The sequence below is a fragment of the Bos indicus x Bos taurus genome, chromosome 2 (assembly GCF_003369695.1).
Source record: "Bos indicus x Bos taurus breed Angus x Brahman F1 hybrid chromosome 2, Bos_hybrid_MaternalHap_v2.0, whole genome shotgun sequence".
NCBI classification, from domain to species: Eukaryota; Metazoa; Chordata; class Mammalia; order Artiodactyla; family Bovidae; genus Bos; species Bos indicus x Bos taurus.
This window is the reverse complement of record NC_040077.1, coordinates 89294047-89308693: the sequence shown is the minus strand read 5'-3', so window position 1 is coordinate 89308693 and position 14647 is coordinate 89294047. Positions and strand designations below refer to the sequence as shown.

General features: G+C 44.5%; 1 protein-coding gene across 3 annotated transcripts in view; it reads right to left on the bottom strand.

Moving 5' to 3' along the window:
• Nucleotides 1-14647, bottom strand: part of LOC113906061 (aldehyde oxidase 2) — a 77840-nt gene that overhangs the window by 50138 nt on the left and 13055 nt on the right. For all 3 annotated transcript variants that reach the window (XM_027564071.1, XM_027564073.1, XM_027564074.1), the window contains exons 8-12: nt 14467-14547; nt 12112-12256; nt 10329-10421; nt 2782-2933; nt 1067-1160 (exon numbers count right to left, since the gene is read on the bottom strand). In XM_027564071.1, coding sequence (XP_027419872.1) covers nt 1067-1160; nt 2782-2933; nt 10329-10421; nt 12112-12256; nt 14467-14547 — 565 coding nt within the window. The remainder of the gene's footprint in view (nt 1-1066; nt 1161-2781; nt 2934-10328; nt 10422-12111; nt 12257-14466; nt 14548-14647) is intronic.

The window sequence follows — 14647 nt, the reverse complement described above, 5'->3', positions numbered from 1 at the left end:
GGGGTGATTCTGGACTACAGGCCTGGCGGACCCAGCAAAACAGCTGACAGGGTCCTTCGGGGCTGAAGGATTTTCTCTCCTGGGCCCCACACAAAGCTGAATAGGAGTGTGAGGGCTTTTCCTTTGCCAGCAGGTCCCTCCCAACACTTCTCAGTTCCCACCCATCAGGGACCAGACTGTGTCAGCCAGCAATCCCCTGGGGAGGCTTATGATGCTGGTGAGATAATTCCTGGTTGGCCACACCCTGGAGTTCACATGGGGCAGTGTGACTGCTCCCTTGCACTCCAGTTTCCCGGGTCCAACTCAGCCCATTTGAGGGTATTTGATGGGGTGTGGGGGAGGGAGCGGGCGGAGAGATGGAAAGTGGGGAGTTAGAAGACCTGGGGAGGTGGCTGCTGGTGAAGAGGCGAGCACTCCTGTTGGGAAATCAAGGCAGACTGGATTCCCATCCCTCACCCCTTACTGCAAGCGACCTCAGTCGGGGGCGGGCGGCGGGGGTTGGACAAATTAGATGTGTTGTGTAAAGTATCCAGCAGAGCCTGGCACAGTCAGTGCGCACTGGATGGGAGTGTCAGCCTCTTTGGAGCAGCCAGAGCCAATGTGAGGGCTGAGCATCTCAGGGAGACAAGGGTGGAATACCCTGGAGCAGCCCTCAAGGACCGCCCTTCTTAGCCAGCATGGAAAATGTTGCTAGCCTTCCTCCTGCCCCCAGGGGCCCTACAGTGTCCCCAGCGTGTCCTCACTAGACTTGTGACTTCTTACACGGCAACTGGAGAGGGGACATGAGGAGGAGGAGGAAGTGGTCCTCTGGTCACAGAGAGGCTTCTAGTCAGCCTCTAGACAGCCCTGGCTGCTGCGGGCTGGCTGAGCTGTGGTTGGGGCTGGGTGTCGTGTGTATGTGGTGGGTGGTACAGAAGGTGCCATCCCCTGCGTGAGAAGACTTCAGCCAGAATCCTGAGCTCCCCATGGTGGACTGAGAGCAAGAGACATGGGCTCTGACATAGCACCTCCTAAAACAGAGACAGAAACGCTGCAGGTGCTGTTCAAAGGGCTCTGGGTAGCTTACCTTCTGATGTCAGATTGAGGGTAGCGTTGCCCACAGCCAGAATTGGGTTCAGATCTGAGTAGCTATGTCGGCTTATAATATGACCCCCTAAAGACTAAGGAGAGAGAGTTATAGCCTTGGTCATTAGATCCCTCAAATTTGAGCCCCCCGCCCTTCCCGGCACCTGCTCACGGTCCTCCCTGGCAGGTGACAGGGTCTAGAGGAGTCTTGGCCTCCTCTGCAGATGAGACTCAGTTCAGATGCTGTGAGAGGTCCCCACCCACCCACAGCTTTGGATCGAGTGAGGAATGGATGGTAATGAGCACTGAATGGCATGTGGTGTGTTTCACCTGATGTCTCACTCCTTCATGCATATTTACTCACTCAGTCCTCACAACAGCTCAGTGAGATGAGGCCACTGTCCCCCTTTAAGAGATGAAGACACGGGGGCACAGAGGAATTATAAAACTTGATTAAGATCTCCCAGTGAGGAAGGGGCAGGACGGGGATGCAAAGGCAAGCACTGAGGTGCAGCGGCCAATTCTGAGCCACCCCTACTCAGGTGGCACAGATGGCCACGGTGCTGGCTACAAAAGTAGCCACGATGCTGCCTTGGGATCTCAGACTTATCTCATGACCTCTTGAATTGTTGGACTTCCCGGGGGCCAGGTTTGGGTGCTGGGCATCTATCACTGAGTCTCCCTTTTCCTCTTCTTGAGAGACTCCTCTTGGATCTGGTTAAGCTTATAGCATCTCAGAACATGTCAGGGAAATGACCGGCCATTCAGCTCAGTATTCTTCCCACACAGTGCCAGACTCTACAGTGACCACCCAGGTTGCGGGTAATCTGGGCTGGAACATGGGTGAGGGCACAGAACTCCCATTCCTCTATGAACAGCTTAATTTTAAAGTTCTTGTTTCCACTGAGCTGAAATCTACACCCCTGGATTCTCACTTATCGGTCATACTTCTACCCTTGGTGATCATATGAAATATATCACACCTCTTCTCAGGAGTAAGGCAGCTTTCACAATGCCCCACCACTGCTCTCTCTGTGGTGGTTTCCAACCCTTTACTCTCCTGTCACCGTCTCCTCACCAGGGTCCAGGGTATCAGACAGAACCCATGACAGGGAATCATTTGGAATCAATTGAAGAGCTTTTTCAGTAGAAACCTGTTCTCCCTCCATTCTTCGTATCCTAAGAATTTCTAATACATCATTCGGGGGTGTGTAAGGGAAGGGGTCATGTGTATTTTGAATATCTACATCTGCATTTGCCAGAGGTCAAATCAGCCGACCCTGAAGTCTGCCTCCCTGTTCTGAGCGTTATCGTCTAGTGGTGGTCTGAATAGTCTGGAGTAGGGGAGGCTACCCTCCTTGTTTTAGGTGTTTTACTTCTGCAGTCCGTGGGGTTGCAAAGAGTAGGACACGACTTAGCAACAACAATGCAGCCTAAGATCAAATTAGTTTCTTTGAAGGTCTTATCATGAAATTAGCAAAACCATGACGTTCTTTTCCCACTTATATTGCTACTTAGCTATATGACTGAACTTGACTCAGAGTCTTCCTTTAAATATGTTATTAAATAATGGTTGCTATATTAAATGTATATTGTGCTGTTGTTTCAATCAGCTGAGACCCATGTGCACACTGATTCTGCCAATGCCTCTTTCAACATTTTGCTGAGATTAAGAGATAGGTGTAGCAGGCCTCGTGATGGGCCCAGAGGACATACAGCCATGTTCCGGATCTGCTGGCTGGCCAGACTCTTCAGGTGCTTCAGCAGCGCTCGGTACGTCTGGGTCTTCTCCTCCGGGAGCTCGGAGACCCTCTCAGCCAAGATGTCCTTGACCTGGGCCAGACTGCAGCCAGCACCTATTGTCAGTCCTGGAGAGCAGGAAGGACAGGAACAGCTAGCAGGAGGCAGACTCTACTAGAACGTTCCATGACCCCTTCCTGACTGACCACAGTGAAGCTATGCCAAGCTGTTTTGTGATTAAGGAGGATAAAACTGATAGCATTAAAAAAGTCAAAGGTCTTTCAATTGCCAAGGTCATTGTGTAAATCAACAATGCTTACACTGCTGATTTGACCCTCTATAGGTGGCTTCGACATTCAAAATCTTCAACACCAGTTCTAGGAGGGGGACCAGCCAATCAGAATGAATACAGTCCATACAAGGAGCTGCCTCGGGTATTACTTTGGGTGTTGTTGAGTGTGGGAGGGTGGGGTTCCCAGGGAGGGGCTAGGGAGTCAGGAGAAATGGGAGAGCATCCCGGGATCAGGGCAATACTACTTGGTTAGCCCCTGCAATAAAGCCTTTTCTCTTTGCAAAACAGAACAAAATGAAAACAAAACAAAACAAACAAAAGAAACTACTATTCGCTAATTCACTAGCTGGCAAGGAAATAACTCAGAATTTAAAAACTGTTGCAGGCTTTCCCTGCAACAGTGTATAAGAATCTGCCTGCCATTGCAGGGGACATGGGTTCCATCCCTGATCTGGGAAGATCCCACATGCTGTGGAGTAACTAAACCCCTGTGCCTCAACTACTGAGCCCATGCTGTAGAGCCCTCATGCCTAGAGCCATGCTCCACAGCAAGAAAAGCTGCTGCAATAAGAAGCCTGTGCACTGCAGCTGGAGAGTAGCCCCTACTTGTCACAACTAGACGAAAGCCTGTGCACAGCAAAGAAGACCTAGCGCAGTCAAAAGAAAAATAAATAATATCTAAAAAGAGAATGGCAAATATTTATATATAAAAAAACTGTTTCAGTCGTACTTGTGAGTATTGATATTGATAGTAGCATGGGCTCTGGGTTTCTCTGTAGTAGGGATGTAAAGGATTCAGCTCAATCTTTGAAAATGAAGAAGTCACCCAAACCATCAGGAGATGACTTAGTTGACCTTAAAAAATTAATCTTCAACTTCCCCTGGGGTTTGTGGAATGAGTCACTAACACACAGGGTATGATTTGGTCACTTCCAGGGCTGGCTTCTAACTGCTGTTAGTCTGTTTTTTTTGTTTTTCTTTAAGCAGGTTGCAGAGTGGGCTTTGATTTTTCTCTTATGGATTAACCTTGGAGAATATTTCACTCTCCCACATAACTTTATTTTCATTAATATTAAAAATGATCTCTTCGTTTCAAAGGCAAACCATTCAATATCACAGTAATCCAAGTCTATGCCCCAACTAGTAATGCTGAAGAAGAAGCTGAACGGTTCTATGAAGACCTACAAGACCTTCTAAAACTAACACCCCAAAAAGATGTCCTTTTCATTACAGGGGACTGGAATGCAAAAGTAGGAAGTCAAGAGATACCTGGAGTAACAGGCAAACTTGGCCTTGGAGTACAAAATGAAGCAGGACAAAGGCTAACAGAGTTTTGCCAAGAGAACACATTGCTCATAGAAAACATCCTCTTCCAACAACACAAGAGAAGACTCTACACATGGACATAACCAGATGGCCAATGCCAAAATCAGATTGATTATATTCTTTGCAGCCAAAGATAGAGAAGCTCTATACAGTTGGCAAAAACAAGACCGGGAGCTGACTGTGGCTCGGATCATGAACTCCTTATTGCCAAATTCAGACTTAAATTGAAGAAAGTAGGGAAAACCACTAGACCATTCAGGTATGACCTAAATCAAATCCCTTACGATTATACAGTGGAAGTGACAAATAGATTCAAGGGATTAAATTTGATAGACAGAGTGCCTGAAGAACTATGCACAGAGATTTGTGACCAAGACCATCTCCAGGAAAAAGAAATGCAAAAAGGCAAAATGGTTGTCTGAGGAGGACTTACAAATAGCTGAGAAGAAAAGAGAAGCAAAAGGCAAAGGAGAAAAGGAAAGATATACCCATTTGAATGCAGAGTTCCAAAGAATAGCAAGGAGAGATATAAGATATAGACATAAGATCTATATCTATATCTTATATAAGATATAAGATCTTATATATCTTATATATATCTCTCTATATATATTATATATATATTTATCACTTATATATCTATATATATATAAGATATAAGTGATCAATGCAAAGAAATAGAGGAAAACAATAGAATGGGAAAGACTAGAGATCTCTTCAAGAAAATTAGAAATACCAAGGGAATATTTCATGCAAAGATGGGCACAATAAAGGACAGAAATGGTATGGACCTAACAGAAGCAGAAGATATTAAGAAGAGGTGGCAAGAATACACAGAAGAACTGTAAAAAAAAAGTCTTCATGACCCAGATAACCACAATGGTGTGATCACTCATCTAGAGCCAGACATCCTGAGATGCCAAGTCAAGTGGGCCTTCATCACTACAAACAGAGCTAGTGGAGGTAATGGAATTCCAGTTGAACTATTTCAAATCCTAAAAGATGATGATCTTAAAGTGCTGCACTCAACATGCCAGCAAATCTGGAGAACGCAGCAGTGGCCACAGGACTGGAAAAGGTCAATATTCATTCCAATCCCAAAGAAAGGTAATGCCAAAGAATCCTTAAACTACCGCACAATTGCACTCATCTCACATGCTAGCAAAGTAATGCTCAAAATTCTCCAAGCCAGGCTTCAGAAATACTTGAACCGTGAACTTCCAGATGTTCCAGCTGGATTTAGAAAAGGCAGAGGAACCTGAGATCAAATTGCCAACACCAGCTGGATCATTGAAAAAGCAAGAGAGTTCCAGAAAAACATCTACTTCTGCTTTATTGACTACACCAAAGCTTCTGACTGTGTAGATCACAATAAACTGTGGAAAATTCTTAAAGAGATGGGAATATCAGACCACCTGACCTGCCTCCTGAGAAATCTGTATGCAGGTCAAGAAGCAACAGTTAGAACTAGACATGGAACAACAGACTGGTTCCAAATTGGGGAAGGAGTATGTCAAGGCTGTATATTGTCACCCTGCTTATTTAACTTATATGCAGAGTACATCATGAGAAATGCTGGGCTGGAAGAAGCACAAGCTAGAAACAAGATTGCCGGGAGAAGTATCAATAACCTCAGATATGCAGATGACACCACCCTTATGGCAGAAAGCAAAGAGGAACTAAAGAGCCTGTTGATGAAAGTGAAAGAGGAGAGTGAAAAAGCTGGTTTAAAATTCATCATTCAAAAACTAAGATCATGGCATCCAGTCCCATCACTTCATGGCAAATAGATGGGGAAACAATGGAAACAGTGACAGACTTTATTTTGGGGGGATCCAAAATCACTGCACATGGTGACTGTAGCCATGAAATTAAAAGATGCTTGCTCCTTGAAAGAAAAGCTATGACTAACCTAAACAGCATATTAAAAAGCAGAGACATTACTTTGCCAACAAAGGTCTGTCTAGTCAAAGCTATGGTTTTTCCAATAGTTATGTATGGATGTGAGAGTTGGACTATAAAGAAAGCTGAGTGCCGAAGAATTGCTGCTTTTGAACTGTGGTGTTGGAGAAGACTCTTGAGTGTCCCTTGGACTGCAAGGAGATCCAACCAGTCCATTCTAAAGGAGATCAGTCCTGAATATTCTTTGATAGGACTGATGCTGAAGCTGAAACTCCAATACTTTGGCCACCTCGTGCAAAGAACTGACTCACTGGAAAAGACCCTGATGCTGGGAAAGATTGAAGACGGGAGGAGAAGGGGCCAACGGAGGATGAGGTGGTTGGATGGCATCACCAACTTGATGAACATGAGTTTGAGCAAGCTCCAGGATTTGGTGATGGACAGGGAAACCTGGAGTGCTGCAGTCCATGGTACCGCAAAGAGCTGGACACGACTGAATGACTGAACTGAAAAGTGTACTTGGTGCAATACTTTCCCAGTCCTACCAACATACCCACATAACTAACACCGCCTGTTGTTTCAGTGATCATAGTTAACCTAATTGATTAACAAAACTACTAGCTGCTTCTTATTATCTGTATGCTAAGCAAATCTTGAAAGTGAAAGTGTTAGTCACTCAGTCGTGTCCGACTCTTTGCGACCCCATGGACTGCAGCGCACCAGGCTACTCTGTCCATAAGATTCTCCAGGCAAGAATACTGGAGTCGATTGCCATTTCCTCCTGCAGTGGATCGCCATTTCCTCCTCCAGTGGATCTTCCCGACCGAGTGATCAAACGCGGATCTCTTGCATTGCAGGTGGATTCTTTACCGTCTGAGCCATCAGGGAAGCCCATAAGCAAATCACGCCTTAAAGTAACTATACTGCTCCTCTGCCTGGAATGTCTCTCAGCTTAGAATCCTCACCCTGTTTCTGCATCAGTATCTCATAAAAGGCACACGGGATCTGGTCCCATCGGTGATTGTCTATTGTTTCCCATCACCACAAGTTCCAGTAAAGCTTTAACTTCCTCAAAATCTTGCCTTCCTTTTACCTGCAGGAGCACTGGGCAGACCATGCTTGTTGCCTACCATACAATTCCTCCTGTCATATAGACCCAGAGCCGTATTAGTAGGGAAGAAATTAGAGGCAAAGATTTTTATCTGGTTATGGTCAGCAGCATTACACAGTCTAGCACGACCATCTGTTATTTGACATAGATAGAAAAGAGAAGTTCAGGGACTTCTCTGGTGGTCCAGTTGTTAAAACTCCGTACTTTCACTGCAGGGTTTGATCCCTGGTCAGGGAACTAAGATCCTACATGTTGCGTGCCCAAAAATAATAAATAAAAAATAAAGTAATTAACCTAAATAAAAAAAAGGCAGGCAATGCAGTTCAGTCCCAGGGGAGAGTATGTCAGCTGTCTTCCCTATTGCCTAGGTCCTCATAAGTATGGGTTTCGGATTCAGGCTGAGGCGAGACAATCCATTTTAGAGACTTCTGTTTGATTCTTTCCATCGCTCACAGTAGCCCCTCACTTTGTGTCAGGCATGACACAACTGTACTGAGAAAATTCTATTTACTGAACTTCTATTCATGTTTTATTCCACCTTTGGTCACAAAACCTAGCTTGCATTTCAGTGGTGTTGAAAAGATCTTTATCTTTATATGATTCTCAGAACATGGGGTTTATTTTAACTCCATGCTTTTCAGAGTTTGAGGGTCTATGGGTTTAAGATGCACTGACTTCCTGTAGCACTTACTGTACTAAACATTTTGAAGGTGAGTGGGGGGTATATCCAGCCAAACAAGTAGGTGACATGGATTAGCACACAAAATGTAAACAAACGCAAGCTGTCACAGATATTTATTTCCTGGGGTTGCTGGTGGTGGTGGTGGGTACAGCTGGCTCCAGTGTAACCCTCCCCTACAAGTGTTCTTCACTCCTCTGGGCCTCAGGAAAAGCTTGGGCATCCTGAGAAAGGTCCCTGGAGGCTTCTAGAGGTGACTCACACTTAAAGTTTAAGGGCCCCCAAGGAAAACACATGGTTAAGATTTTAGAATCTGCCTCTATCTTGCCTGCTGAGTCTAAACTGACAAAAAGCCAGTTGGACAGCCAGTGGGTTGGGCCTGGGGGGACAGGGAATGGCAGTAAAGATGGGCGTTCTGGACTGGACATGGGAGACGTGTGCCTTGGTGACCGGCCACCAGCCAGTTTGCAGACCTTGGGCCAGATCTCTTTCCTTTTGTCCTGGCCCTGTTGGAGGAAATATAGGGGGCTTGGTGGGATGGAGAAAGTCTTCCCCTTCCTTCAAACAGAGGAGCTTATTTTCATCTATTAGGATTTGTTTGAGGACTGAGTTGTGATGCTTAAACAAGTTTGAAAATCATGGGCTAAACCATGGGCCTGGGGTGAAGATGAGGAAAAGGGTTGTCCTGTCTTGACTGTCTGCTTAAATCATTTGACAGACTTTGTTGGTGGTCCAGTGGCTAAGACTGCTCTGCCAAAGCAGGGGGCCTGGGTTTGATCCCTGGTCAGGGAACTAGGTCCCATAGGCCACAGTGATGATTGAGGATCCTGCGAGTCGTAACTAAGACCTGGTGCAGCCAAATAAATAAATGTTAAAAAAAAAAAGGGTACTTGATTATACCCCCAAACCACCCATTTTACTCTTCTCTCTTCCTCTTCTCTCCAACCCCAAGATTTCAGATATATCTAAGATATACACTCCCCTCATTTTCTGAGTGGTGTGTGGATGTGCTACTTAAACACAAGGCTGAAGCTGTGAGGCTGTGGTGCAAAACCAGGAAGGGTCCCTTTCCTTGCAAATGGGTGGGTCAGGGTCAGGGAAGGCAGGCTTGCTGGTCTGCAGCACAGTCTAAGTTTGGCTGATAATGGTTGAGGCCGGGAAGGTAGGACTCCGGGATGGCAGTGATACTGCCAAGGTGGGTCCCTTCTCCTGCCCACCACGGATCTCCAAAAACACGTGATGGTCTACAAGTCAGTCTGGACTAAAGCTTTCAGTTCAGCCAACCTCCCTGTTGCCCGAGTTAAGGAAATCATTATTACCACTGCATTCCAAATTCAAGTTCCTGGCTCACTCATTCATTTAGTCTTTTTTTCTTTCCACTAAGTCATTTAGTACATATACACATGTACCTTAGACAAGCACATGTATGCTAAGAGACCTGCTGGATGAGAGAAGGAGTAAAATAAAAGTCCTTTCGTTAAAGGGGTTGCTGTGCATCTTGAAGGCAAAGTCTTGGATATTTTCTTCCTGCTCTGTGGGTGCCACCTTGCCTGATGAAGAGTCTGCACTTAGTGGGCCCTTAAGGATGTTGCAAATGACCAGGGGTGCTACCCTGGGCAGGTTTCTGTCTTACTTGGCCTTTTGCCATTGCCCCTAAGAGACACATAGCATCTGAATGCCAGACACTAAGTTAAATGCCTCCTGCAAACCTGCCTCCCTCCCTGGAACTGACCATCCAACTGATAGATAGTACTTCTCTCTTGCTGTCTTCTCCTTAAACTGACACTGCAAGTTTATTGCCTTTGTGTCGCCATGCCTTTTTTTTTTTTTTTGACTACACTGAGAGGCAGACATGTGGGGTCTTAGTCCCCAGGCCAGGGATAAAAGCTGCGCTTCCTGCATTAGAAGCGTGGTCTTAACCACTGGACCACCAAGGAAGTTCCATCATGGCTCTTTATAGGCAAGAATCCTACAGGTGACTACAAGGTCTTGAATGATATCATCCAAATACCCCATATTCTGTACAAAGCTTTTGATAGTAAAATTTCACGGTGGGAATATAATATCACATCAGAAAAATGTCAAAGAGTTGGAAACAAGTCAGACAAGATAAATGTATGATGAGGTTCTAAACTATTTAGTGTTTAGTTAGTGCAAGTGTTTAGTGCAGGGATTGGTTCATGGATATTTTACAAAGAAAACCTGGTACTCACCATCATTTGTTTTAGACACCACATTCAGCTCAGAAATCCTAGCAGGAGAGAGGAGAATTGGGTGCAAACATCCTTTAGATCTCATGGCAGGTCCTGAAAGTAAATGCAGTATATATCTTAAGAGAGGGAGAGTTAGGAAAAAGAAAATGCAATTTTTTGGCATTGAAAGTTTCTCATTAAAATATTCAGATGCTAATTTTAAACACTGGCAATAAATGCATATATATGTGACAGCATCGGCCATACACCCTGCCAAGTAATTTTATAGCACATGTGCTTCCAGTATATGTATTTATCTATAGTCATTATGTGAATGGAGAAGGCACTGGCAACCCACTCCAGTACTCCTGCCTGGAAACTCCCATGGACGAAGGAGCCTGCTAGGCTGCAGTCCGTGGGGTCGCTAAGAGTCGGACACGACTGAGCGACTTCCCTTTCATTTTCCACTTTCATGCATTGGAGAAGGAAATGGCAACCCATTCCAGTGTTCTTGCCTGGGGAATCCCAGGGACAGGGGAGCCTGATGGGCTGCTGTCTATGCGGTCACACAGAGTCGGACACAACTGAAGCGACTTAGCAGTTAGCAGTAGCATTATGTGAATATAAAAATAGGAAATAAAATGGATGAGAGATTCTTAGAAGACTCTTAGGAGATGTGTATAGAGGTATCTGAAAGAGCCAAGACTTTGAAAACATGCCATGGCCTTGAGCAATGGAATGGAAGTGTGAACTGTGTCCTCGGCACAGGATGGAATTAGCACACTTATGTGCAACCATGTGGGCAGGTCCCAGCTCAAGAATGTTAAATGCACAAAGCAAACTGTAGAGGAGTAATACTGTGTCCATCTACTTGAGTGAAGTTCAAAAATATGCAAAACTAAGCAACACATTGCTTAGGAACTCAAATATACGGGTATAACATGTAAAAAACAGAGAAGAGATGGACCAACACCATATTCAGTCCAATGAGCACCCCTGAGAGGAAGGGGAGGGGGGGGACTATCGTCTCGGGGGGCCCATGGGGCAAACTTCTTGGTAAAGCTCTGGTTCTCAAAGTGAGGGTGGTGATAACTGGGTGTAGATTGTTAATATATCCACCGTATTTCATAAAATTCTATTTAATTTACTCAATACCTAATGGAAACAAAATTTAAAAGGACAAGGTAAATTAAATAATTAACAGTCCTTTAATACTGCTGCACACCTCAAGGGGTTACACTGCATACTCCCAGGGTCTGTGTATATTGAATTTTGGAGGCTATTTTATTATATGATAATACTATCATATTTGTATTATCTTTTAATATTATTTATGTAATGTATATATAAAAGTATATGCAGTATATTATATTTTTTGCTCAGTTGTGTCCGACACTTTGCAACCCCATGGACTGTAGCACATCAGGCTCTTCTGTCCATGGGATTCTCCAGGCAAGAATACTGGAGTGGGTTGCTATGCCCTCCTCCAGGGAATCTTCCTGACCCAGGGATCGAACCTGGGTCTCCTGCATTGCAGGCAGATTCCTTACCATCTGAGCCACCAGGAAATATATATATATATACTAATATTTATATATAGTATACATAAAAGGTAATGTATAAATAATTATTATATAATATACAATATAAGAGTACATTTTATAATACATTATTTTACTATAACACTTTTATTAAAAACGATGATGTCTTTATCTTTAAAAAGTAGTTTTTTAGACTAGGAGACAGGAAGTCCCGTTCGGCACTGAGGCCTGGTGGTGGTGTGAGAACTGTTGTAATCACTCACCCAGTGATGTGTTGCCCAGGATGAGCGGGGCTTCTGGGTGTTTTGCTTTCAGCTCCAGGAGGTCTTTGAAGGTCCCAGGGGAGATCCAAGTAACCCTCTCTCCGTGAAAGGTCAGGGTTCGTTTTTCTGGGTTCTCTGTCATTCTCTAAGTGCAAATAACAAAGGTGTGTGCACGTGGGCACATCTGTATTCCTGGGTTATGATAGACTCCGGGTGGAGGTATGTTTCTCTAGAGAGATTTCAAAAGTTCTGGATTTCCCCTGACCAAAAAGATACTCACTATACCATTGGCTAATGCTTGAATTTCCATAATTAGATATTTATTCCTTTTAGCTTAAGACTTGTTCGTGTGTAGTGCTTTGGAGGAAAGTGACAATATGAGCTGGCATGTGTCATTGACTCTTCAGTATAGATTAACTTAGCATAATTTAGTATCATGGCCTTAAAAAATCATAATTATACTGATACTCCTAAATTAGAATCTTCAGTTTTACCTCTGAAATCCAAGCTCACATACCTGAATGAGTGCTCAGTGTCTCTTCTTAGATGTATAATAGGCATCTCAAATTTAACATGTCCAAAACTGAGTTCTTCATGCCCCATCCTCCTCCAAGCCCCCTCAGAAAGGATTCCCTAAGGGAAAAATCCCCTGCTCCTCCAGAGGTCTTCCCCTTCTCAGTAAATGGCCACTCCCCTTTCCAGCTGCCCAAAGCCCTGGAGTCAGCCTTGACTCCTTTCTCTCCCCACACACCACATCACATTCATCAGGAAATCTTGTTGGCTCTTCCAAAAGTGTATCCAGACTCCACTGGCTCCTCACCAGGCGCATGCTGGCTGCCTGGCCCAGCACCACCATCCTCAGGAGGGCACAGCTGCCCTGACGGGCTCATTGATCCTTCTCTCACCCATTCCCAGGCTATTCCTGTCCCAGCAGCCCAAACCACCCCAGATCCCACCCATTACAAGGTTAACAGGAGCGTACTCCTCTTATGTCCAACCTCTCTGATAGCTTCTCATCTGATGCAGAGTAAAAGCCAAGCAGTCTAAGTCCAGGATGGTCTGCCCCCAGCCCTGCAGCTTTCTGACTTCTCTGGTTCCCTGAGTTCCTGCCAGGCTGGCCCCTGCTCTGTCCTTGATCAGGACAGGAGTTCTCCTCTCCTTGGTATCTCTGCACTTGCTGCCCTGCTGCCTGGATTGCTCTTCCCCACCATGACCAGTTCCTTCACCTACTTCAGCACTTTCATCAAATACTACCTTTTCAGAGATGTCTTCTCTGGCCAGATATTGAAAATTGCAACCCCCTGCATCCTATCCCCCTTCACTGTTTTATTTTGTTCTCCTTATCACTTGCTGACACACTATATAACTTATCTATTATCTGTCTATTTATCTATTTAAACTTTTTATTTTATATTAGAGTATAGCCAATTAACAATGTTGATAGTTTCAGGTACATGGCAGAGTGACTCAGCCATACACACACATGTATCCACTCTCCCCCAAACTCCCCTCCCATCCAGGCTGCCACATAACATTGAGCGGAGTTCCCTGTGCTATACAGTAGGTCCTTGTTGGTTATTCATTTAAAATATAGCAGTGTGTACATGTCCATCCCAAACTCCCTAACTATCCCTTTCCCACACACTTCCCCACTGGTAACTGTAAGTTCCTTCTCTAAGTCTGTGAGTCTGTTTCTGTATTATAAATAAATTCATTTGTATCATTTTTTAAAAGATTATTTGTATAAGGGATATCATCTATTGTCTTGTTCATTATGTGTCTCTCCAATCAAATTACAGTCTCCTTGGGGGCAGGTCCTTGGGTGAGTTTTGTTCCCTGTTGTGTATTCAGTACCTAGAACAGTGCCTGGCATGTTACTGAATGATTAGTATTTGTTGAATGTATGAATGAACATATCAGAACCCCTTCAGAAATACATATGTTATCGAATGGAACAACTGGATGTTAGAGAGGGAAGATAGAAATGCTGACAGAGGGAAGAACTGGGAGGCCCTGGAAGTGCCACTTGAGGTCAGTATCTGGGAAGGGCTGGAAAGATCGAGTTAGAAGTTGAGAAAAACTGGATTGATTGGGACAGTCAATAGGGATACAGTGCAGATGACGATGATGGAAGTAATAACAAAAATGGTTAAAATATAGCCTCAGTTGAGGCTTTGGGGAATGTGTACAGGGCATCAGCCAGGGCTGGGTGAGCCAGGCGGGGACAAGCATTCTGATTTGGTCAAGAATTTCTACAATTTGATAATTTCACAGGATGGAAAAAGTGGTTTTTAAAAACTGAGCTTATAACCAGTGACATTTCAATAAGCACATAAAACACCCAACTCCTCTTACCAAGAGTTCCGGGGGAAATATGAGCTCCTGGGTAGGGTCCAAGGGCTGGAACTCCTCTTTCACAAATAACTCTGTGCAAATCTTTATAAGGGCAGAAAAAGGTGGTTCCATCAGTCGGGGTCAATTGGAAACAGCATCATAATTCTTTACATTAATAAGGCAAAATGAACACAATAATAGC